General features: G+C 41.5%; 2 protein-coding genes across 4 annotated transcripts in view; one reads left to right on the forward strand and one right to left on the reverse strand.

Moving 5' to 3' along the window:
* FILIP1L (filamin A interacting protein 1 like) overlaps positions 1 to 8464 on the forward strand; it is a 266691-nt gene extending 258227 nt beyond the window's left edge. The window contains exon 6 of the mRNA XM_019756494.3: positions 3667 to 8464. Coding sequence (XP_019612053.2) covers positions 3667 to 3846 — 180 coding nt within the window. The 3' untranslated portion in view covers positions 3847 to 8464. The remainder of the gene's footprint in view (positions 1 to 3666) is intronic.
* CMSS1 (cms1 ribosomal small subunit homolog) overlaps positions 1 to 14723 on the reverse strand; it is a 334075-nt gene extending 319352 nt beyond the window's left edge. The window contains exon 1 of one of the 3 annotated variants that reach the window (XM_074332944.2): positions 14513 to 14723. In XM_074332944.2, coding sequence (XP_074189045.2) covers positions 14513 to 14576 — 64 coding nt within the window. In that variant the 5' untranslated portion in view covers positions 14577 to 14723. The remainder of the gene's footprint in view (positions 1 to 14512) is intronic. The other 2 variants (XM_019756500.3, XM_088794218.1) reach the window with 2 other exon arrangements.
* Positions 14724 to 23367: the final 8644 nt, after the last annotated feature.

A 23367-nucleotide genomic window follows, 5' to 3' on the forward strand; every position in this document is an offset into this window, starting at 1 on the left:
CCTTTCTGTGCTTCTTTCGGTCACTAAAACTCACGGCCATCTAACGACTTGACGTAACACGGAAGCCTTGTACATTGCTCAGCTCTTTTTAGAACCTACGGACCAAATGAGCCAACATGTTAAGAATTTAATGAATACATTCCACAAACGTGCTCCTTCTCTTTCAAGCACGCCCCAGACAGAACCAGTGCTTCTGCCTCACCGAATTCAGCATCCGTCAGGTTCGTAATCCATTCTGAAACAAACCTCAATCTCTGTGCTGAACTGAGTTAAATATTTTTAAAAAATCTTTTATTCTATGAATGAGCTTTCCAACTTCCTTACTCTCCTCCAAGACATCTGCTTTCTGATGAAACCCAGGAGTCTCTGACACTGACGAGAACATTCCCTGTGTGGTCTTAAAAGAGCCATATGCATGGATTCCTCTTTCAATATGCACTCCAAATTTGGATAAAACCTTTCTTCGAGCTATTCGACATAATGTTCTATAAAAATGATCCAAGAGATGACACATTTTAAAGGGCCATACCTCGTTTACTGAAACATGACCAAGTATAAAATTCATACAAGAGAATTAAAAAACAGCATCATTTTTTTGAAAGATTTGGGAATGACATTTAGGGTTATCCTAATAAAACAGCCAGCCTTTGCTGCCATCTAGAGGTAAAAACTATGCAGTGAAATCAGAGTTACCAGGAAAACAAAATGAACGTGCAGCATCAGTGGTGTAGAAACAAGGGCAGCCCCGTAACTTTTGGGCAGCTGCAGCCCTGCCAGTGACCACAACCCGAGTCACCCTGTCCTCACCAACACATGTCAGTATAGCTTAGAGGAAACAAGTCTGAACAGTACTATGTTCCATACCAGTTAGTTTATTGGACAGATTTTAGTTCTGAAGAACTGCACTGTGGTGCTCATTACAAATTCACATGCCCGTACCCCCCTCCCAGACAATCCAAGTCAGTAGGTTCTGAGATGAGAGCTGGGCATCTGCAGGGGTTTAAAGGCCCCACTGGTGGTTCTGATGAGCATCTAGGAAACCAGTGGGCAGTGAAGCCCTGGCCTTTCGGTGTTAAACCCACACCCAGGCAGGCCCGAGTTCCAGGTGAAAGAAAACTTGAAGCTTACATCTGAAGGAGGTTCTGCTACGACTGTTTCTCAAAGTGTGCCAGGCTGATGACCAGCATCAGGCGAATCACCCTGAGAGTTTATTAAAAATGTGGATTACTGGTAGTATTCATAGACAAATGAATGATAATTTCTAGAGGTAAAGCCCAGCAATCTACAAATTAAATAGGATTCCAACATAGATTTTTGTACACTAACTAGGAGGAACCAATCTAAATCTTGACAGAATTAAAGGACACCCCAGAAACCTACCTTGCAAAGGCTATTATTAATGCTGTGGTCACAAGATCAGCTGACTTGAGTTAGTCCATCACTGATAGCTTGGACAATATTGTTGATGTTCACAGAAATGTTCTGATTTCTGAAGTGTTTCCTTCCTTTTTTATCCCTTAATATAACTTGGTGTTGCCTTTTCTAATTGTATACTTACTGTAGATAATGCAGAGAATACAGCAAATGTAAGAAAAATAAAAATCTGTAACTCCACTAACCAGAGTTAACCACTGATAGCACTGGTGTATGCCCTCCCGGTATTTTCTCTTCCAACAATCAAAGTTAAAGCATGTATAGTTCTTAATCCTGCTTTTAACATTTCAGAATAAACACTTTTGTATATCTTTAAAAGCATTATCACTTAAAGACCGCATGATACTTTCATGTGATTATATGATGTAATTCATTTATTCCATCCTGACTATTGAAGTCTTAAACTGTGTCCATTTTTCATTGTTACAAATAATGCTGAAACAAATAGCCTTGTCTGTATTGCTGATGATGTCCTAGGAAAAAATTCTAACAACAAAATGAATGAGTCACAGGGTAGGTGTGAGTTTTAGGGATCTTGATACACACAACTAAACTACTCTCCTAATAATCATCGAGGCTGCCCATCTCACCAAACTTATACTGGGCATTGAGTTTTGTCATTTAAAAAAAACCACAGTAACAAACGCTTTGCTTGAGAGGTAGAAACACTGAGTGAGCATTTCAGCATGAAGATGAGATCATGAGGTCAGGTTGAAAGGTAGGAATATCATTTATTAGGTTGGTGCAAAAGTAATTGAGGTTTAAAAGGTTAAAAATTGCAAAAACCACAATTACTTTTGCACCAACCTAATAGATAAGGAGGAGACTGAATCAGAGAATCAATATTTCATTTGCTATGTTGAAGATGAAGTCCAAAAAAAAAAAAAAGTCAGTAAGAAAACTAAAGCCCAGTCTTCTCCACCTATGTGTAGAAAAGATTGACCAAATGTACCAAAAGAAAGCATATTACCTATATAGTTGATCCTTAATTGAAAGACTCATATTTTTAGCTAAGTCTGTGTAGTATTTACTTGAAAATCTAAATATGGTTGCTACAAAAGTTAGGGGGCAATTTCAATAAGTGAATGTTTACTTGAAGAGATAAAGGCATTTCATTGCACTTTATCAGTACAACAAAATTCCTATAGAATGAAAAAAAATATAAGGGCTCCTATAGAAACAGTATTAGAAACCTATGATGAAAACTACGATGCATTTTTTAAAGATTTATATTTTTGAGCTCATAGCAAGGAAAGGAAGATGCAACTAAAGAGGGGGGAAGTAATAATAACAATCTCTTGTGGATTACAATGGAAGAACTACAATTAGCTGAGACCTTTTTCCCATGTCTTTAGCAATAAGTATTCTTATCCAAGAGCATTTTTCCTGAATAAATAAAACAAGCATATTTCTAAGTGAATATGAACTCAATGAAGTCTTCCCGCTTCACATTCCACAGCCCACCCTCCCAGTCCAACTCATTCAACCATCTGAGTCTTCTCTCACCCCTCCCTCCTGTGTTAGTAGTGAACAAATATCAATACACTTCTACCTCCATAATGCGTCCCCCCCCAACCCATGTCCTTACTATCCCACAGGCCCACCCCTGCCACTCACACTATCTATAGAATCAGTACAATTTTCTCTGTCTGGCTCCAGTCTACATTCCAAGTCCACCTCTCAAATACAACCTAACTTGAAGTCACTTCGTTTCTCAACTCTACCTCAGGGACACTGCCAAAAGTATTCCCTTAGCCTATTGTCAAAAGTATTTCCTTACTCTGGACTACCCTCGCATTCTTGCTGTTAAACATCCAAAGTCTTTGGAAGCCCTTTCTTTCTTCATGAAGCTCTCAGACCCCTCAGTTGAAACTAACCTTTCTCTGGCAGTCTCCTGACCATCTGCGATTAACTTGGGTCACTATTCTTGTTTATCTCCCATCACAGTATTGCGATTGCCAAAGAGCAAGAAAAATAACCTACTGGTCTCTGTATTTCATACTAGGTAGACTGTTGAGGGCCATGCACATAAGCACATGATCAACACATGCTGGCAGAACTGCTTTACGGAAGAAATTTTTTTCAGTCTGACAATCTTTAATCTGATGTGTCCCCAGAACCTAGTGCTGTCAAAGAAGCCACCTCCTCCAAGCTGACTCCATGTCCTGAACAATGTCTGCTTCCCCACCAACTGTACCATTAACTACCTTTTGTTCTTCTGTTTAATTCAAGATCAAGGAGGCATGCAAGCAGAGAATCCCAACACCAAAACCTTCAGGCATCACTAAGCTGTCCCCTAAGGCTCCCCCAGGGCCTATGGATAAGCCTGTTCACCACATTGGCTATAGGAAGCTGCACATCATAAGGACTGTCACCTCCAACACCTACCTCCACATGGGAGGGAAAAGGTAAGTCATGCCAGTGCACTGCCTGGATATGTTCACCTACAGAGATACCTGGAAAACTGGCGCCACCACTACGGAAGGCCCAAGAGGAAAAGTCATCTCTCCAGGAAATGGCGAAGCAGCAAATTGACAGATGGTCTATCCACAGGTTGCGGGACCTGCTGGATCTACTGAAAGAGCAGCACATCTAAAATTATTTTACCTACATATGTGTAAATGCATATACACACAATCACAGGAAGACATACCACCAAATCCTTCCAATTCCTCATTCAACTTGTAATCCACAGCAAACTTGGACTGTCATTACCCTGCGATAGGACTGAAATGACTAAAACAGTTCCAAAGTTTTCTGGTGAACCCAGAAGTAATCCTTCATTCCACAGATCTTTATTGAATCATACTCGTATTTTGCTAAGAAGATGTGCTAGCAAGAATTCTTAATCTGCGTCAAGAAAGTCATATTATTTCCATCAAAATGGCAGGACAATTAAATTCATATTTAAGGTCTAAAACTATGATTTCTTTAGAAGCAGGAGAAAAAGTAAGTGGTAATTCTCTGTTACAATGAGGAAAGGAACAAGAAAAATGAGTAACAGCTGAACACATCCTTCGTGTGGCCTACTTGACAATCGCTGGTGTAGGGAGCACACTTGGCTGCGGGCACTTAGTCTTCTGGCCTGTTTTTCAGGTCAGTTGCTCCCCCTGTATACACCAGGCCATGAAATCATACTGCTAGGTTTGTAAGGCAAACCATTTTAGATTGGTACTGCTGCTTTTCTATAGCAATCAGGACATCTGGGAGTCAAAGGTCACTGAGATCTTTTAGGGAGATAGGAATCATTGTCCTGGGTGTCAAAAAAAGAAAGAAAAAAAACAACAACCCACAATTTATCATTTCAAAGGACATTCTTTAATCAACATCTCTTCCCTGAATCAATGCTATAGAAAAGTCAGTTGAGTCAATAAAAATTGGCATCAGAAGACCCAAATTCCAACCCCAGCTTTTCACTCATTTGACCGAGCTTGGCATTCAGCAGTTGAGGCTTTGAATTTCTCGTATGTAAAACAGGAGACCTGAGTGATTCTTCAGGTCTCTTCCAGTTCTGGTAACCCAGGAATATGACCAACTGCAGAATGTTGAATTCAACCAGTCATCTACCAGGAAGGACTCAGTCCCCTGGCAGTAAGCTAAAGTAATTCTTTTCATCACACTGAAAACTCTCTCACTGAATCAAGAAAAAGATGCGTCTGTAATTCAGTGTGGATGGAGTAACACAATGACGTTTTAAAAGAAGGCATTTTTGGGGGTCCGCCCGGTGGCTCAGGCGTTTGGAGCCCTGTGCTCCTAACGCTGAAGTCGCCAGTTTGATTCCCACGTGGGCCAGTGAGCTGCACCCTACAGCTAAGATTGTGAACAACGGCTCTCCCTGGAGCTGGGCTGCCGTGGGCTGCTGTGTGCTGCCGTGAGCCACGGTGTGCCGCCATGAGTGGCCGGTGCCTGCCTGAGTGGCCAGCAGCCATCGTGAGCAGCCGTGAGCTGCTGTGAGCGGCCAACCCACGAGGCGACCTACTGCCTCAGTGGGGGGAGCGCAAGGCTCATAACACCAGCATGGGCCAGGGAACTGTGTCCTACACAACTAGACTGAGAAACAACGGCTTGAACCAGATGGGGGAGAGGGGGCGGAAGAAAGGGGGAGGAAAAAAAAAGAGAGAAGGCATTTTTGACATGAGAGACAGTTACATTTCACAAAGCTCCAGTCAGAAAAGAAAAAAATATGAAAGAGCATGACCCAACGTCCTCTGTGATCTGACACGGAGAACTGAAGGCGTGATGCTGGGAGAAGCGTTCCTGGCTAACGACTGTGCTTCAGCAGAGCAGGAGCAAAGGAAGACCGTTCTCCACACTCATCCATCGAGCCCGCTTCAGTGCACTGATGCGACGGTACAAATACCCGCGGGTCCACTCCAATTTCAAGGAGGAGGAGAAGGCATGGAAGCCTGGGCAGGATGGAGCCACACAAGCCAGAGAGGGATGAAGTGCCAGTCCCAGCAGGCGAGTGGCAGAGGGAGATGGCGGGGGAGGCCAGGTGAATCAAACACCTCAAGTGGGAAAGTCTAGGTTAAAGGAAAGCACTAAGGAAGTAGACTACAAAAGGTGATGATGCTGTGACACCAAAAGTAATACAAGAGAGACAGTTCAGAGAGAAATGCAGGGCAGTAGCAGGCAGAAAGTGAAGCGGGAAAACATTGGGTCAGGAGACTAGAACTGGGCCTGACATAAGCAGGTAATGTTAGGTGAACAGAGGATGACTGAACGAGGGAGAGAAGGGCTATTTGGTGAAGATATAAGTGAGAAAATGTGCTGAGATGACAGAGGTGTAAGACAGGATAAGGAAATGCAGTTATACTAGATGGCATCCAACACTGATAATTATACTAATAGAAAGAAAAACACAAAACTAGACCTCCTATAGTGGAAACCAAACGGACTGAAAAGAAGCCTCCAACAGAAAAAACAAGTACCAACGAGAGTCCCAGAAAAACAAAATACCCTGGGAACGTTTTACTTGGAAGAGGAGCACAAATTACCTTTTATGTTAGTGATTCCAAGATTGTTTTCTCCTATGTCAGGAGACTCCTTCAAGTATATTTTCATGTCAAGTTGGCCTAAGTTCAAGAGCAAGCAATAAAGGAGGGCTAAGATACTGTACGAAATACTAAAAAAGGGAGAATAACAGTGATATTTCTATGGCAAGCAGCAGAAACCCATCTTTAGATGGTAATACAGTTTTAATCCCATTATGAGAAAGGTCACTAAACTAACAAAGTCTATTTTAACCAAAGGATTACCAACCGAAACCATACTTATTTTAAGCAACACGTAATACAACAAAAATACCTAGGCAACTAAGAACTGAGAATACTATTTGGAGTTCAATAAAATGGTGTTGGGCCTATAACACAAACGAAATATAAAGAATCCTGCCTCTTGAGTATAATCCCATTTCTGCAGAAAATTGGCCCCTCTGAAAAACAATGAAAATGAAAGAAGTTGTCATAATAATTCTAGAATGACTTTATTTAAATTTTAAAAAGGAAGCAGATAAAAATTCAAGTGAATGAAAACCAATCCAATATGCAACAAAACTTTTAGTAATGGATACTTTTATGCTGGAGTCTTTCCTCAGCCCTTCATTTATTTCAGCTTCAGTGATTTCTGAACTAATCTTGTAACTAAAATAATGTACCAGCACACCTCGATTCACTGTGTTTTGCTTTATTGCGCTTCACGGATGTTGAGTTTTTTGTTTTTTTTACAAATCGAAGGCAAGACCCCCAACGGCAAAAAGATCACGACTCACTTTATTGCAATATTTGCTTTATTGCGGTGATCTGGAGCCAAACCAGCAATATCTTCGAGGTCTGCCTGTATCTGATTTTAACAGGAATGTGACTGACCTAATATATGACTGATAATTATGGAGTCATTGATGTAAAACACCACTCTTTCTGGGGTATGTTTAAATTCCTTCTTCTTCTGGAGACATGTGATGTACACCTTGGTGTTAGACTCTGAGTCTAGGGCAGGGGTCTGCAAACTGTGGCCTGAAGGCCAAATTCGTCTACTGTATGTGAGATGTGAAAATTACATGAAATTCCAATTTCATTGTCCATAGATAATTTTACCGGAAAACAGCCACACTCATTTGTTTCCATACATATTGTCTATGATTGCTTTTTTGCTACAATGTCAGAGTCAAATAGTTGCAACAGTAACTGTCTGGCCAGCAAAGCCTCAAATATGTACTATCTAACCTTTTACAAAGAAGTTCACTGACCTCTAGTCTAGTGTGAACTAGATTAACAAAAAACCCAGGGGCAGGAGCTTAAGAAACACCTAGCTAATTTTTAAAATCAATACTAGCAGTTTAAAAATTCAATTAAGAGTTCTATGAAAGCTGATGAAAATGGGGAAACTCTATTTCAAGCTGTTTGTGATGTCTTTAGCAAAATGTGTACTTCTACGGATGCACTAAAGTGTTCAACTGGAGAACATCAGATAAGAACATGCCAAAGGATTGGTGCCACACAACAATGTAATGTGTGACGGTTGAACCTGAGGGGGGAAACGGAAGTATTTCTAGGCCTTCCAAATTCCTGATATTTTTCAAGAGGTTCACAGACATTTAGCAGAACTATTATAGCAAAACTATTATATCTATGGTTTGGAGAAAGATGTGTAAATTAGTACCTTTAAACATTCATAACCGTTGTCAAGGGTCACTTGTTTGATCATTTGCAATAATCATGGAAATTGTATACAGTAAAGTAAAAATAGCCTGTGAAGGTTATCTGTAGGTCAGTAGTTAGTCTTCAAGTGGAAAAAAATGACTAATAATGTAGTGCTTGCTCTCTCTCCATTCGCCTTCCTCTCGCCTTTAAAATTTTATCCTGCCCGTTTTTTGCCCCTGAACATCTGTCTTAAAATGTTACTTGCATTTTGATTGAACTACATCAATGTATAAATCCCGTAATGTAAGCAGATTATGTTGTTTTTCCCCCTCTAATTCCATTAGGGTCTAAAATAGGCATGAGAGCTCAATAAATGATTTTTTAAATGACATGCCATGAAGTTGATCCTTTGTTGTACGTTATCGACACCTACTGTAAATATTCCAGGTCTGAGTTTTATGTAGAGGTAATGCTTTAAAACATCTACTATGCATGGCTGTCTATAGGTAAAATTAATAAAGACCTAACTTTGATGTGAGAATGGGAATAAAAAAACCTGATTTATTCAGGTTTAAAGGAAAGATCCGAGGTATTCCCCTACTTCATTATTTCCAGAAGGAATTCAGCATAAAGCAATGTGATTTGAAGGAGATACTATAAAATATTACAAAAAAAAAGAATCTACAATGCTCATTTCAGCAATCTCTAACAAAATGAACAATCACATTAATTCTAGGTGACAAAAGCTGTCACCTGTAGGAATTATCAGCTCATTTACAAAGCAAAAGTCTGTTGTCCCCATTCAAAACATAATTTATAAAACTAAATCCAAATATGGTTAGAATAAAATGTTAGGCAGAGTTGTACAACAAGGATTTCAAATGTAGTTTTGAAAGAGAAAGGCAGCATCTGCCAAATCTGTCAAAAGCCTAGGCAGGATTTTGACAACCCTTCCAGTAGACTGAGTTTCTCTGGATGTGGAACTCCTATGCTGAGGTCTCTAAAATGTGGCCATAAAACATTAACAATTAATTACTTAATGAACAAATACTTAACGAGTGTATACCCAGATACTACCATAAGCCCTGAGGATACAGCAAAGAACAAGATAAACAAACCACTGCTCATCTGGAATTTCCATTCTAGAGTGAGGAGACTGTCATCATTTAACAAGGAAAAAACAGTGGGTGCTAAGTGCTCTGCTGAGAATTACCCTAACATGATAATGTAATAGAACTAGATGACCAGGGAGTGATTGTCTACTGGTGATGTTTGAACTCAGGTCTTAATGTTAAGAAAAGGCTAGCCATTTGGAATTCAGAAGGACAGCTCAGAAAGGAAAAGAAACAGCTCTTGCAAAAGGCTAAAACAGAATGAGCTTGGCCTGTTGAGAGACAGAAGGAAGGGTGGTGTGGCTGGACCACGTAAACTAGAGGGGAGGAAGTAGTAAGATTCCAGGCCTGGCAAGTAATCTGGGTTTTATTGTGTGTCAGGGGGAAGCCACTGGAGGGTTTAGGCAGGAATATGATCTGATTTCTCTTTGAAAAGGATCACGCTGGCTACTGAGTGAAGAACAGTCCACAGAGGGACAGAAACTGGGAGCCCTATGAGGAGCTTACTGCAATGGTGAAGGATACAGGATGATAATGTACTCTGATGGACTTAACAAAGAGGGAAAATGGGGGGGGGGGAGTTTTAAGCTATGTTTTGGAGGTAGAGACAAGACTTGATAGATCAGATATGAGGGGTGAAGGCAATAAATAAATGAATAAATCAGGATATTCCTAGGCCTTTATTTGTGAAACTGGGTAGTTGGTGATTTAATTGACTGAGATAGGGAAGTCAGGAGAAAAACTTGCTTTGGGAAAAATTCAGTAGTTGGGTCTGTCATGCGGGGTGGCCTGCGGGGTCTCTGCTCCCACTCCCCACACAAGAACGCAGGATATGGTGAGGACAGAAAGGAACACCCACGGAGCCATAGGTAGGGGAGTCATACCACTATATTCTCTCTGGCGGCACTATACTCTCACTGGAGGCTGGATCCACACTGTCCGCAAACCGCCATCCACGCTTGCCAGCCCAGCCGCCATCTCCTTGCTAGCCCCCATTCTTCTCTCCCCTCTAGCCTAGCCACAGCAGTTATATTAGTGGCCATTGGATCACTGGTTACAGCTGACGGCCAACTAGCCACAGCTGATGGCCATGCAATCACAGTTGATGGCCATTTACTACCTGAGCCAGCACCTGTCTATGTGAGGCTGCGAGCCTGGCAACTACTTTCTGGGGCTCTGTCCCCACAGGGTCTCATTTGCATTTGACATTCCCATGGGATAGACTTCAAGAGGATCGCCAAGCATGTAAGCCTTGTACTCTAGGATCAAGTTTGAATTCCTGGCAAAGAAAAGGCTCTGGAAGTCCAATGCTACAACCTGCTTATTGCATCCGAGTAATCAGTGTTCTTTAGAAGAGTAAACTTTGGGAGACAAAGGGTTAACGGACACACTTCGATTAACAATCATACATAAAAACAGAAGGGTTTATAAGCTATGAGCCTCTTTAAATTGATAAAGGATTGTTGTTTTAGAGATGAGATTCTTACCATTGATAATTAGGATAATTATGTATGAGAAATTTAAGCGCACTGACTGGTTTCAGATTGCCTGCCAATGAATGACAGCCTTCCCACTTACCAAGTGAATAATATTGGGCAAATCACTTAACCATTTAGTACCTCGGTTTCCTCATCTATAAAATGGGGATAACAATAGTTAACGACCTTATGGTGTACTGATGAAGATTAAATGAGCTAGTACATGAAAAGCAATCACAACAGCTATCAGTCACATAGCTGGCACTCAACAAATTCAAGTTAGTATTATTATCTGCGGTCTCCCACTTCAGTTTTCTAGTTAAATGCTTGGTAAGAGATGATATCAAAGATTCAGAATGACTTCGAGAAGCATATGAAAAACTCTCCTAAAAGAAGTGGAGGCTAAGAGTTTTGCAGATTACTGAGACTGTCCTTTGAAAAAGTAAGCTGTATATTTGCCAGTCATTCCTAAGTGTTATCTCCAGCCCTGACCCAACCCTGGAACTCCAGACCCCGGTGCCTACTGAACACTTGACTTGGTAATTTAATAGGCATGTTATTGGAATAAAAAGGGGAAACAACCAGTGTTCTCTTCAGTTAATGAATGACAAAGTGACCACCTCCAACCGCAGAAACTCTCAACTCTGCTCCATTAGTCATGAAATCCATGGAGTGAATGACATTCTCTCAATTTTCAGCTTCACACTGAGAGTCAACTACATGAAATCTCAGGCATTGTATCTGCTCACTTTAGCATTAATGTTTTGCAATCATGATTCTACTGCGTGTATTGTTTACTACAAATCAGTTCAAATAACTTCCCAAGTTATTTTCCTATATAATAAGGGAAATAAAATATTAGATGCCACTAGATGACTGACTCCTAGTCTCTGCTGCCTGAGGCAAACTGGGCTGCACACTCCTCAACAGAGGCAGCTCTCAGCTGTCTCATCCTGAGCCATGACACCGCTCACCACCAACGATGTCAGGAATAGGGTGATCAGACGTTTCAGGTGGACCAGGAAAGTGCCAGCAAAATTCTAAACAGCATGGCCTTCCACTCTCAAAAGTGTCTAGATGTATGGGAAATTATATGTGTACTTCTGTATATGATCACCAAGAGCTTTGCAGCACCTTGCATGCATACATGTTCATTCAGCTAATTATCTAACAAACACCAACCAAGTGCCAGGTCCCACACTGGACTCTAGTACAATGTAGGATTCTAATAAAAATGACAGGTCTTGAAGAGCCATAAGATGTAGGTAAGAGGGGTCACATGTTGATCAACAGCTTCAGTAAGAGTCTCTGAGTTACATCCCATTGTAAGAAAACATGAGAACAACAATAACATAGCACATTTCCTTAGACACACAATAGATAGCTGGATACACTAGGCAGGTGTCACACATAGTGTAAAACCAACAAGTATTTGTTGAATAAATGACTAAAATGCTCCATTACATTGCCACCATAGGTGTAAACTGGGAACAGGTGATAAGGAAAGATGTTTATTTTTATAGGCAAGTAGTATAATACACAACAGGAACAAAAGCATTATTACAACTATCTTTCCTTTCTCTGACTTAAGGCACTATTTCTCCTTTCACCTTCCAAACAAAACATAATTCACACCTTTTAGGCTAATCTTCCCCCATTAATGTAGGAAGAATCAGCAAATCTGAATTGGTTCAGCTGTGATCTCTTCCAAATTAGAAATGTTATACAGATCAGTTAGGCAAATTACCAGTAAACAATCAATGAAGATTATTGCTCTTAAAGAAGCCTATATGCTCATTTTACTTAAAAGGAGTTAACCGAGCAAAGGCCTCTGACAAATTTAATGCTAGCGATTTTCAAAGCTTAGTGATACAGCCAGAGGGAACCTAAAAGTAAGGTGATCCTGGGAACTCCAACATATCTTGATGGGGATCCTGACAACTTACATGAAGGAGGCTGTCACGCTTTAAAGTTCTAGATTCAATGTTTACAATGGTTGGTGGGTAAAACCGTTCAAAAGATAATCTCTAATGAGCCCTCATTTTATAGATCAACATAGTGAGGCCCAGAGAAGCCATGTAGTAATAGTGGGAAAAGTGTGATTTAGAAAGTCAGGTGCACATGACTAACCCCCTCCCAGACCTCTTGCTTGCTGTGTGATCCTAAGAACATTATTTAATTTTTCTCAGTTTCTCATCTATAAAAATGAATGAAACACTTACCTTTTAAGGAGGCAGGAGGCAGAACTAGAACCAAGAAGCAGGATCCCCTTCACTACTCAAAACCAATTCAGTTATTTCTTAAATGGCCTCTATCCTTGAATCATACCGTAAAATACAGCTTTTAACGCAAAACTGTGTTACAGGGACAGGGGTTATTAAAGTAAACACGGGACACCCGCAGCCTACAAAGAAAGATACATGTGTCTTCAAGCAGAGATACAATTGCTAGAAACAAAGTTGCAAAAGAGTCAGGAAGTTTAATCAAGGAAGTTATTATATTGGCTATCTTTTAAAAAATGACATCTGCGTAGTTTGTACCTGAAGGCCACTCCTGTGGAAACAATGCTATAGTAGAATTTTGTTGTTTTTAATGGATATTTCACAACTCATATTTCAAGGTTAATGTTTGCAGCAAATACAGAGGGTGTCAAAAAAATGTATACACATTTTAAGAAAGGAAAAAACTGTGTTACAATTGTAATACTCAATATATATCGATAACAAAAGATGAGTACAAGTCTACATTTGACTTCTGCAATTACAAGAGATGCTCAAAGAGTAATTTTAATACAGTTTTTTCCTTTCTTATAATGTGTATGCATATTTTTGGCACCTTCTGTATGTATCAAGTGTCGATTATGTGCAGGGACCTGTGGACTATATCGACATGAATCAGACTTGGCTTTGTCCTAAAAAATCTCAGAAGCCAGCAGAGAAGAGAGGCAGACTTTGAAGCGTGATAAAGAACATAACTGTATATTATATTAAGTTTGTGGGACTTGAAAAGTTCAAGGCCAGACCTACAGTGAGGAGTTACTTAGTATCATGTTATCTACTCAAGGATAAGATGTCCACTGCATTGGTAGTGGGTACACAGAGCATGGTAACCATTGTTGGAATTGTGTTAACTGAATTCCAGTCTTGTTTCTTGACACCAACTAGTTGTGTGCAAGTGACTTGACATCTTTAGGTCTCATGCTCCTCACCTGTAAAATGCGTGAGTCTCAAACAGATGATCTCTATCTAAGCCTATTTAGGCTCTAGAAGCCCAAATTACATGATGAGGATGATGATGATGACAGCAAGAAAAACTATAGTTTATATTCACCACGCACATATTATGTGCCAAGCACTGTGCTAAAAGTGCATCTTCATTTAATCTTCACTACAACCTTATGAAACTAGCATTATTATTATCCTTATTTCACATATGAGGAAAGAAAAAAACAAGGTGAATCGGTAGTAGACGGCTGGAGTCACGATTTGAACACAAGTCGTCTGAACCTAATCCAGGAGTTATTCTTAACCACTACGCCCAAACTGTCTGTCTTCACGAAAACCGCCTTCTCCATTAGGAAAAAAGGAAAAGAAAACCAGAGCTTGGCAAAGGCTCCTCCCTGACTGGCGGGGGAAGAGCTGACTGAGCATCCCATTCGTCTGTTTCACGTGTTAGGAAGCCTCTCGCACCACACCCTCCGCGAGGCTCGCCTGCTCCCACAGCTGCGCGCACCACAGCTGGACCGACCGGGTGACGGCCAGGGGCGGGGGGGCTGAGGCGCTCGGACGGGCTCGGGGCGGCGGGGGTGGGGTGGGGGTGGGGGCAGGAGCGCGGGCGCAGTGGGTACCTGGGCTGCTGGCCGCTCCTACCGGCCGGTCCTCCCACCAATCGTCTCCAAGATCGTCTGCCATCTCCACGCGGGATCGACGGGGGCGGATCACTAGGAAAAGGCGGCTGGCGGCGGGCACTCGCGCTGTCCCTCAGCCCCGGGTCCGCGTTCTAACACGCGGAACCTTTTCTCAGACAGCGTCGCCTCCGCCCCGCAGCGATGACGTCAGAGCCTCCGCCCCGCCTCCCGCAGATTCCACATCTGTGCTCCCGGCCGGGCTCCCGTCGGGAGACTCAAAATAAATCCTCACAAAAGCGTAAAGACAGGAAGAACACATAAACAAACAAACAAAAAAGGTGGTTATATTTTTAAATACATTTTTTAAAAAATTGATGGTGAGGTTTTATTTTTTGCTGAAAAGATATTGTCGAAAGTGCGGAACAGGATGCTAAGACAAGTTTTCTCAGTTCGGTTTCAAAGAACTTGAGCCGCGGGACCAGACCCGAGCACGTGGGTGTGTTTTCGTTTGTGTGTCAGTGTTTGGGCGTCTTTGTACAACTGTGTTTGTACAGTTTGCTCCTACAAAATGTGCACAAGAGCTCATGACCATAAACATGGGGTCTTTGTTGTCGATGTGGGTACTGCTGCTGTTATATGATGTGAGTTAACGTGATTGTCCCGGGTAGGCTCGCCCACAAAGACTCGAGTTGTCGGGAGAGTTTAGAATCGACTCTTCCCACACCGCTTTCAGTTGTGTTACCCCACCACCCCGGTTTTTGGAAACAAGGGAAAAAGAAGGGCGCCCACTGCTACCTAACTATAGGGATGAGACCTACAACGCTGCTTGTCTCCCTCAAGGTCAAGTGGCGGAGATGATCCAGGAAAACCCGCCGGGCGCCGAGGGCTGGGCCAGCTGTGAAGTAAGTGTGGACGTTATGTTTCAGGACGATCTTCGTACACAGTGGTATAAAATCATAGGGAAAAAAGTTTTAAATACACGCACTGTGCCTGGTACTATACTTGCAGTAGTGGTTTAAAGATGTATAGGATATGAGCACGCCTTCCAGATATGACCAACTTTTATTCAAGTCTAAATTAATGATAGGATATATCTTCAGAAATGATAAAGACCAGGAATCTTAATCTGAAGAGGATAGGATTAGTCAGTTATATGTGAAAAAGTACCCCAGGATCCTTGCCGTGTAGGGGATCTGCGGTGTTCCACAGACCATGGTGTTTCTAGGGGCAAGAGAGTCAGAAGCTAATGAGGATATTGATTGATTTACATAACAACAGAACACAATCAAGAACTGGTGAGCACTTCATAAGTTACATAGATGTTTAGTCACTATGGTGTTCACTTGAAACTAATATAATATTGCATGTCAACTATAATTGAAAAAATTTTTAAATTATTTAAAAAAATAAAAACTGGTGAGTGGAGGCAGATGTCAACTGCCAAAGGGAAAAGCATGATCTCTGGACCTGTTCTGATATGAGCCAGTTCTTAGACCCAGAACCCACTGATTAAGGGGAATATGGATCCCTATGAGGAACTTCTCCTCAACGCCACCAATATATACAATGTATACTCATGCCTTTTCCAACAGAACCGATATCCATTTTTCAGAGTAATTGTACACTGGGAAAATGGAGACTGTCCAGCTCTTTCAGGGGATATTGGATATAGGGTGAACCTACATTGATGCAAGGAATCCAAACTGCCACCAGAACTTCCTGTTAGAGTGGGGCGTACAAGGACCAAAGAGAATCCTGGCCCAAATCTCTTTCATGGTGGCTCCAATGGATCCATCAACTTATGGTCATCTCTCCAGTTGCTGAGTGCATAATTGAGATGGATATACTGAGCAGATGGTAGAACCATCACATTGATCCTCTGACCTATATAAGGGTCTTATTAATATAAAACCCGGTCTTATTTTAATATAATAGTTTAATATAAGACCGGGTCTAATATAATGTAATGTAATATAATATAATTAATATAATACAGTATAATATCGTGTCTTATATTAACTTTTGCTCCAAAAGACACATTAGAGCTAATTGTCCCACTAGGTCTTATTTTCGGGGAAACACGATAATCAAATGGCATCCTCAATCATAGAGCCTGTACCAGATGTAGCTTTGGTTGAACCAATTAACACAGCCTCTAGTACTTGTTGTGTGATTTTAATCTGTCAACTGTATGCTCTTCGTGTTCAGTTCCCATCAGGAGAGAAGATTAAAAGCAGTTTGCATTCACTTGGGAAGATTCAGTTCATATTCACTCAAAGCTGTGAAAGCTTTTCTATGTACACGCTCAAGCATAGTTAACTCTCCTGCTCTTTGTCATAATGTAGCTCAAAAGGACTTTGATTATCTGACCTTCTTCAAAACATCATACTGTACCATTTTATTAATGACATAGTATTTAATTGGATGTGGGGAGCAGGAAATGGCAAGTGCTCTGGGTGCCCTAGTAAAATACACGCATGCCAAAGGGTGAGAGATAAATTACAGCTGTTCAGGAGTCTGCCACAATGATCACATTTTTAGGAGTCTGGATATCTGAGGCATGCCTGCGTATCCTTCTCAAGGTAAAGGAAAAGTTACTGCATCTTTCATCTCCCATCACTAAGAAATAGAAACAATATTTTTTGTGCACTTCTTTGCACTGTACAGATAGCCTTTGCCACACTTGGAAATATTAATACTTTTCTAACTCATTTACCAAGTGAGTCAAAAGGCTGCCAGTTTTGAGTAGGGTCAAGAGAAGAGGGGGCTTGGCAGCATGTCCAGGCTGTGACACAAGCTGCTTTTCTACTCTGTTCACAATGATGTGCTAGATCCCAAGGTGCTAGGTGATAGGTAATGATGCTGTGTGGAATCTGGCAGGACCTAAAAAGAGACTCACAGCACAGACTCCTAGGGTTCTAGAGTAAGGCTATGACTACTACAGCCAAACCACTCAGAAAGCACCTGCTAACATGATACTGAGCTCTAGTAGAAACTGAGCACTTGACTATAGAATATCAAATGGTTATATGACCAGAGCTGCCCTTCAAGATGTGGGTTTTGTAAGGTCAGGTGTGCACAGCAAGAGTCCACTGAACAATAGAAACGGTACACATGAGAGCACATCTAAAGAAGTCCAGAGCAGATAGCCCCCATCTGCATGTCTGTTGTACCCCTGAGCTCATACCTATGGCCTCATGACGTGTTCCCGATGACCAGCTGATGATGGAGGAGAATGCTCAAGACGAGTTCGGGCTTGGTATGTTGGTAGAGCTGAAAATGGATTGCTATTGCACTATGGTCCCACTCGGGGAGTGGCCCTAATGACAGTGAAAAGAATGCTCTAGTGGGCAGAGCTTCAAAACATACATTTAGTCATCATCTTTAAGTGGAGAGAGAAGTAATCTGAGATAAGGATAAACATAGTCTTGAGCAATAGTGAATGGTTTGTTTGAGTAGGTCAAGGGCCTATAAGATATAATATTTGAAACTCAACAGAAAAGAGATCTGGGAAGAGGCACGTGAAGGGACCTAAGGGAGTGGGCAAAAGTGTGTGGATGTTTGCCCCAGGTCTAGGTCCACCAGTGATTATCTACCACAGACGAGACATTGAGCAACCACGTGGACATATGGCAGACTGTTTCCCACGTGGACATATGGCAGATTGGTGGCCTCCAATATATCCTATCCTGTATACTCTTCTTACAATGTGACTTTGGCATTCCTCCCATTGAGTGGTGAGGTCTGCATTTCCTCTCCTTGAACCTGGGCAAACCTTTATCATCTCTACCAATAGAATATGGTAACAAGGGTGTTCCGTGAACTCTGAGGCTTGATCTTAAAATGTCTGTACGTTTCCACGTTGCTACTTCAGGATCCTCACTTGGAAAGCAGGCACGATGCTGTGAGAAAACCCAAAGTAGCCCACACAGAGAGATGACATGGAAAGAACATAGGCGGGTATTCTGGCGCACAGCTGATAGTCGTCTCAGCTGACAACCAGCATCAACAGCTCGGCCTGTAAAATGAAGATGCCTCCAGATGATGGTAGGCCCCAGTTATTGGTTCATCCCCAGGTGTGGTTCCAGCTATCTCGGAGTAGAGAGAAACCATCTCTACTGTGTCCGCTCTGAATTCCTGACCCACTGAATTCATGTGGGTCAGAAAAAAAACCTGCTTGTGGCACTGCTGTTTCCCCGCTGGCCATGAGAGGGAGCAGTTGTTGCTTGGGGACCCGCCAATTGCTGAAAACATGCTCACTCCCCTTCTCCTAAGCAAATCTGCATGGCAGTGAATTTTCCCCTTCTCCCCACAGGGCCTGGTGAGGTCAGATGACTGCAGTAAAACTTACTTTTGTGTATCTCATCTCTTGCGTATGTATGGGCTCGTCTTCATTTAGAGGAAGCAACACCTGATCTTTAATTTCACCTTTGGAACTAGAAAATTGGCGTGTAGATTGCATGCTTGTGCTTGAAGAACAGAGGAATTTCATTCTCCCTTGCACTTTGGGGTGATGGGGTGAAGAGGGAGTGCCTGGCAGGCAGGTCTTACAGTCCCTGGGAGGTAACATCCACTGAAGTAGAGGAGGACTGGTAAGCAGCAGTGCCCACAGTGGTCTGCAGAGTCTCCCTGGGAGAGGCTGGGACATGTGGTTTCTGACCACCATGGAGTGATGCTTAGACGTCTTCCTTACCCACTTGATAAATACTGTGGTGAACGTGGGGGTAAGGGCAGCTGCTGGAGATCATTTCTAATTACCTCCTACATCATGGGTTATTCTTATTAACAGGTGGTTTTCCCTTAGTGTTAATTTTTCAAATTGTGGCAAAACAAACATAAAATTTACCATCTTAACAATTTTCTACCTGTACAGTTCATTTGCATTAAATGCATTCACCATCGCCACCACCCATGTCCAGAATTCTCTTTATCTTGTGAAATTGAAACTCTATACCCATTAAGCAATAACTCCCCATTCCCACCACCACCCCAGCTCCTGGCCAGCACCCTTCTACTATCTGTCTATGAATTTGACTAGGTACCTTAGCAAATGGAATCATACAATATTTGTCCTTTTGTAATTGGCTTATTTCTCTTAGCATTGTGCCCTTCGGGGTCATCCACGTTGTAACATGTGTCAGAATTTTCTTTTTTTTAAAGGCTGACTAATATTCCATGGTATGCACAGATCACATTTTGTTTATCAAGTTATTCATTGATGGACATCTGTGTTGCTTCCACCTTTTAGATATTGTGACTAATGTTGCTATGAACATTAATGGACGAGTAGCTGTTTGAGTCCCTGCTTTCAAGTCTTTTGGGTATATACACAGAAGTGGAAATGCTGGATCATTTGGTCATTCTGTTTTTAATTTTCTGAGGAACCTCCATACTGTTTTTCATAGTAGTTGCCCAGTTTTACATTCCCACCAGCTGTGCAATTCCAATTTCTCCACATCTTTGCTAGCACTTATTTTCTGTTTTTTAATTTAATTTTATTTTTTTAAACAGTAGCCGTTCTAATGGGTGTGAGGTGACCCCTTTAGTTTTGAAAGCCATGTATATTTACTCTCCTATCTCTTCAGGGGTAGAGATGTCTCTATCACATTTGTCAATATAGTCTTCTGGTAACTGGCTGTTCCTATTGTAAGGACAGTAACAGAAATAACTGAGAAAGCAGTGGCTTTCTCTTTTGAGGCAATCTAGTATTCTGAACCCTCACTGGCAGTTGTTTGCTTAGACAGCTGAGAACTTTTACCTCCCGCCTTGAGGCAATACGGTGTAATAGCTCAGAGCGTGGACTGTGAAGCCAGATACCTGGATTAAAATCCTGGCATTGTCACTTATTAAATCTTGGGCAAGTGACTATGCCTCCCTTTCTTCAGCTTTAAAATGGAGCTTATAATAGAGTTATGAGTAGTAACTAAATGAATACATAAAAACACTTAAAGCAGTTTCTAGTACAGAGTTGATGCTCAGTAGATGGTAATAGCAATTGTCTACCCTCCATACCACACCCTACCCCATCATCTACCCTAAGGTGGTTACTATAGCACTTACTATTTTACAGGTGCAAAGCTAAAGTTTAGAGAGGTTAAGTAATTGACTGAAGATGACATAGCCGGTAAAAAGAGGAGCTGAGATTTGTTCTCTGAGTCTGACCCCAGAGCCCTCTCCTAACATGTTCTATATTGGTGAGTCTGGTTTGGCAGAACAAATGACAATGACAGCATTGTTTCTGGTGAGGAAAGGCAACTATTATTAGTAGTAGGCAGTTGGAGATTGGTCAACATTCCATTAGCTTTCCCCATGGTGTGTCTCATCCCACAAATGAAGAGCAGATGCGAACCACTGCTGCCAGATACTCACTTGTCAGATGAGAACTGAGTTGGCCTTCTCGTTACAAAATTAATTTTTAGGTCTTCGTGGATTTAACAAGACATATGAAATGTAGGTCTCCATAAGATTCATCAACTTTAATTTAGAAGTGCTTTTGAGTCTAATAAAAATCTATTTTTACTTGCAGTAAGATAGCAAAGGAAAAAAAATCTCTGGGAAGGTTCTGGATGCCTCGAAGGAAAATGTGATTAGATGGCCCTGTGTGTCAGTAACACACATGAGAAACTTCTGAATAACTTGTTAAAATGGGATGATGTACCCCACTTTTGATTGAAATTCCGTTACACTTATCTCCAGGAATTAGCAAAAAAAATTTCTAATAATAAAAAATTATTAACCACTATTTTACATCATAAAGAATAACTTGTTTGAGGATAAAATTTATCCTGACATAAATATTCGTTTCAAAAATGAAAGAAAGCATCAGAAATTCTGTGTAACTCTGTTAAAAGAAAGATAACCCCAAGGCTTACTCCACAGATATTTTTCTTCTTCGTGATATAGCATGAGCATGAACATTTGCATTTTCAGTCACAAGGACCATTAAGGAGAAAGACTTTTCTGAAATATAGTAAAACATGATGGATTTACACTCTGTTGGCCCCATATATTTGGAATTAGTTGTAATTCCATATGGGTTGGGATAACATTTACCTTTGCCATATCTATGATGAAAGGGTCTGTTAAATGAATTCATGCAGAAAGTAAAGGAGATTTTAAAGCAACTTAATAATTTTTGTCTGCAAATAGTGCTACTAATTTTAAGTTGGTGTTTTTTTCTCCCTCTTATTGCAGAGACCATCAGGTCTCTCTTGAGGCTCACGGCTCCACTTGTCATCTTCCTGCCAAATGCCCACCTGGAGCACAGGCGTCTCCCACTGTTAGGTCAAATCCCACAAGACTCTAAATAAACCGAGTGTCTTCTCCTTTCCCTGCCTGAAGCAGGCTCTGCTACTGGACTCCCCGTTCCTGTCAGTGGCACCATCCCTCTTCCAAGTGTATCCAGGTGAAGAAACCACCTTTGGGTCAAGCTTCCTTCTCCCTCACAAGGCCATCCTGGGATTGCCCCCAAGTTCAGTTCAGCCTTGCCACTGTCTTCAGTTTTCCATTCTTCATTCCATTTCCTAGCCCTTGAAATAGCTCCATTGTTTTGCAGCCCTGAAACCCTGATATCTGGTCTGACATCTCATTCTCACTCTTGAGGCTTGGTTAGAACCCTTCACTATCAACCCCTCCTCCCATTCCTGGGGTGTAGCTGTTCGGATCTTCTCACCGGATTTACTACTTATATCTTAACTTCTCCAAAGAATCATCAAAATAAGTTTTCTAAAAGACTTATTTTCTTACCATTTTCCCACGTAAGAACATACAATGTCTTCTTATTGCATATGAGATTAAATATAAATGTCTCTTCCCTGATATATGAAGTCCTGCGTCACTTGGCCCTTCCTTGGTTATTAAATCAGTAAATCAGTTTCCTTTACTAGTCCCTGAGCAGATCAGAGGATCTACTTAGGCCATTTGCCTTCTCTTAGCCTCCTCATCCCTCACCCTACCCCAGGACACACACACACACACACACACACACACACACACACACACAGTTTCCATCTCTGTGTCTATCAGAGGAGAGGCTATTCCTTTGGGGATGCCTCATGTTCCATCCATCTAAATTAAAGATGATTTCTTTAAAAATTATCTCCAAAAAAACTATCTGAGACTAAGTTTCATCCTACAGTGAGCTTCTCTTGGAATATATAATCTTCTGTATAATCGTATGGAATCTCAGAGCTGAATTCAGTCACACCTCACAGCAGTTTACCAATGCCTCCCACAACTACCTTGAGAGACGCATTCTTCCCTCAAACCTGGTACCAGACCAGCGCTCTGTGAGGGCTCTACGTGCAAAGGTGAAACAAGGTGCCTGTTCTCAAGAAGCTTACACTCTAATAGGGGAGGTAGACACAGTTCGTTACAAAGTAGGAAAGGTGAAGGGAGAGAAGACTATACAAAACAGGGTGGTGAAATGGGGAGAAAGTCACCAAATCTGAGCAGTAGGGAATAGGAGCCTGCACTGTGCCCTGGAGGGTGAGGAGGAATTATGCAGCAGACAAGTCAGAGAGAGCATTCCCAGGGAGGGAGCTGCACAGAATGGGAATTGTCTCTCTTTCTGAATTTCTCCAGCACCTGTGTATCAGTTGGCACCATGCCACCCTGCACTTGTTGGCACATTCACCTGGAAATCAATTTCTCGTTTAACAAACATCTTGATATCCTCCAAACAGAAGATACTTTTTTTTTTTTTTTTTTTTTTTTTTTTAAGGAAAAAGGGTCATGTTTTCCATGGCTTTTGTGTCCCTCACATTTCTTTATAATATCAGGTGCAAAGGGGGTACTTTGTTTTGTTTCAACATAAAGGGATACTATAGCCCCATTGTCATGGATTTGCCCTGCTT

Source organism: Rhinolophus sinicus, chromosome 17 (genome assembly GCF_057876585.1).
Source record: "Rhinolophus sinicus isolate RSI-liver-muscle chromosome 17, RSI-T2T, whole genome shotgun sequence".
NCBI classification, from domain to species: domain Eukaryota; kingdom Metazoa; phylum Chordata; class Mammalia; order Chiroptera; family Rhinolophidae; genus Rhinolophus; species Rhinolophus sinicus.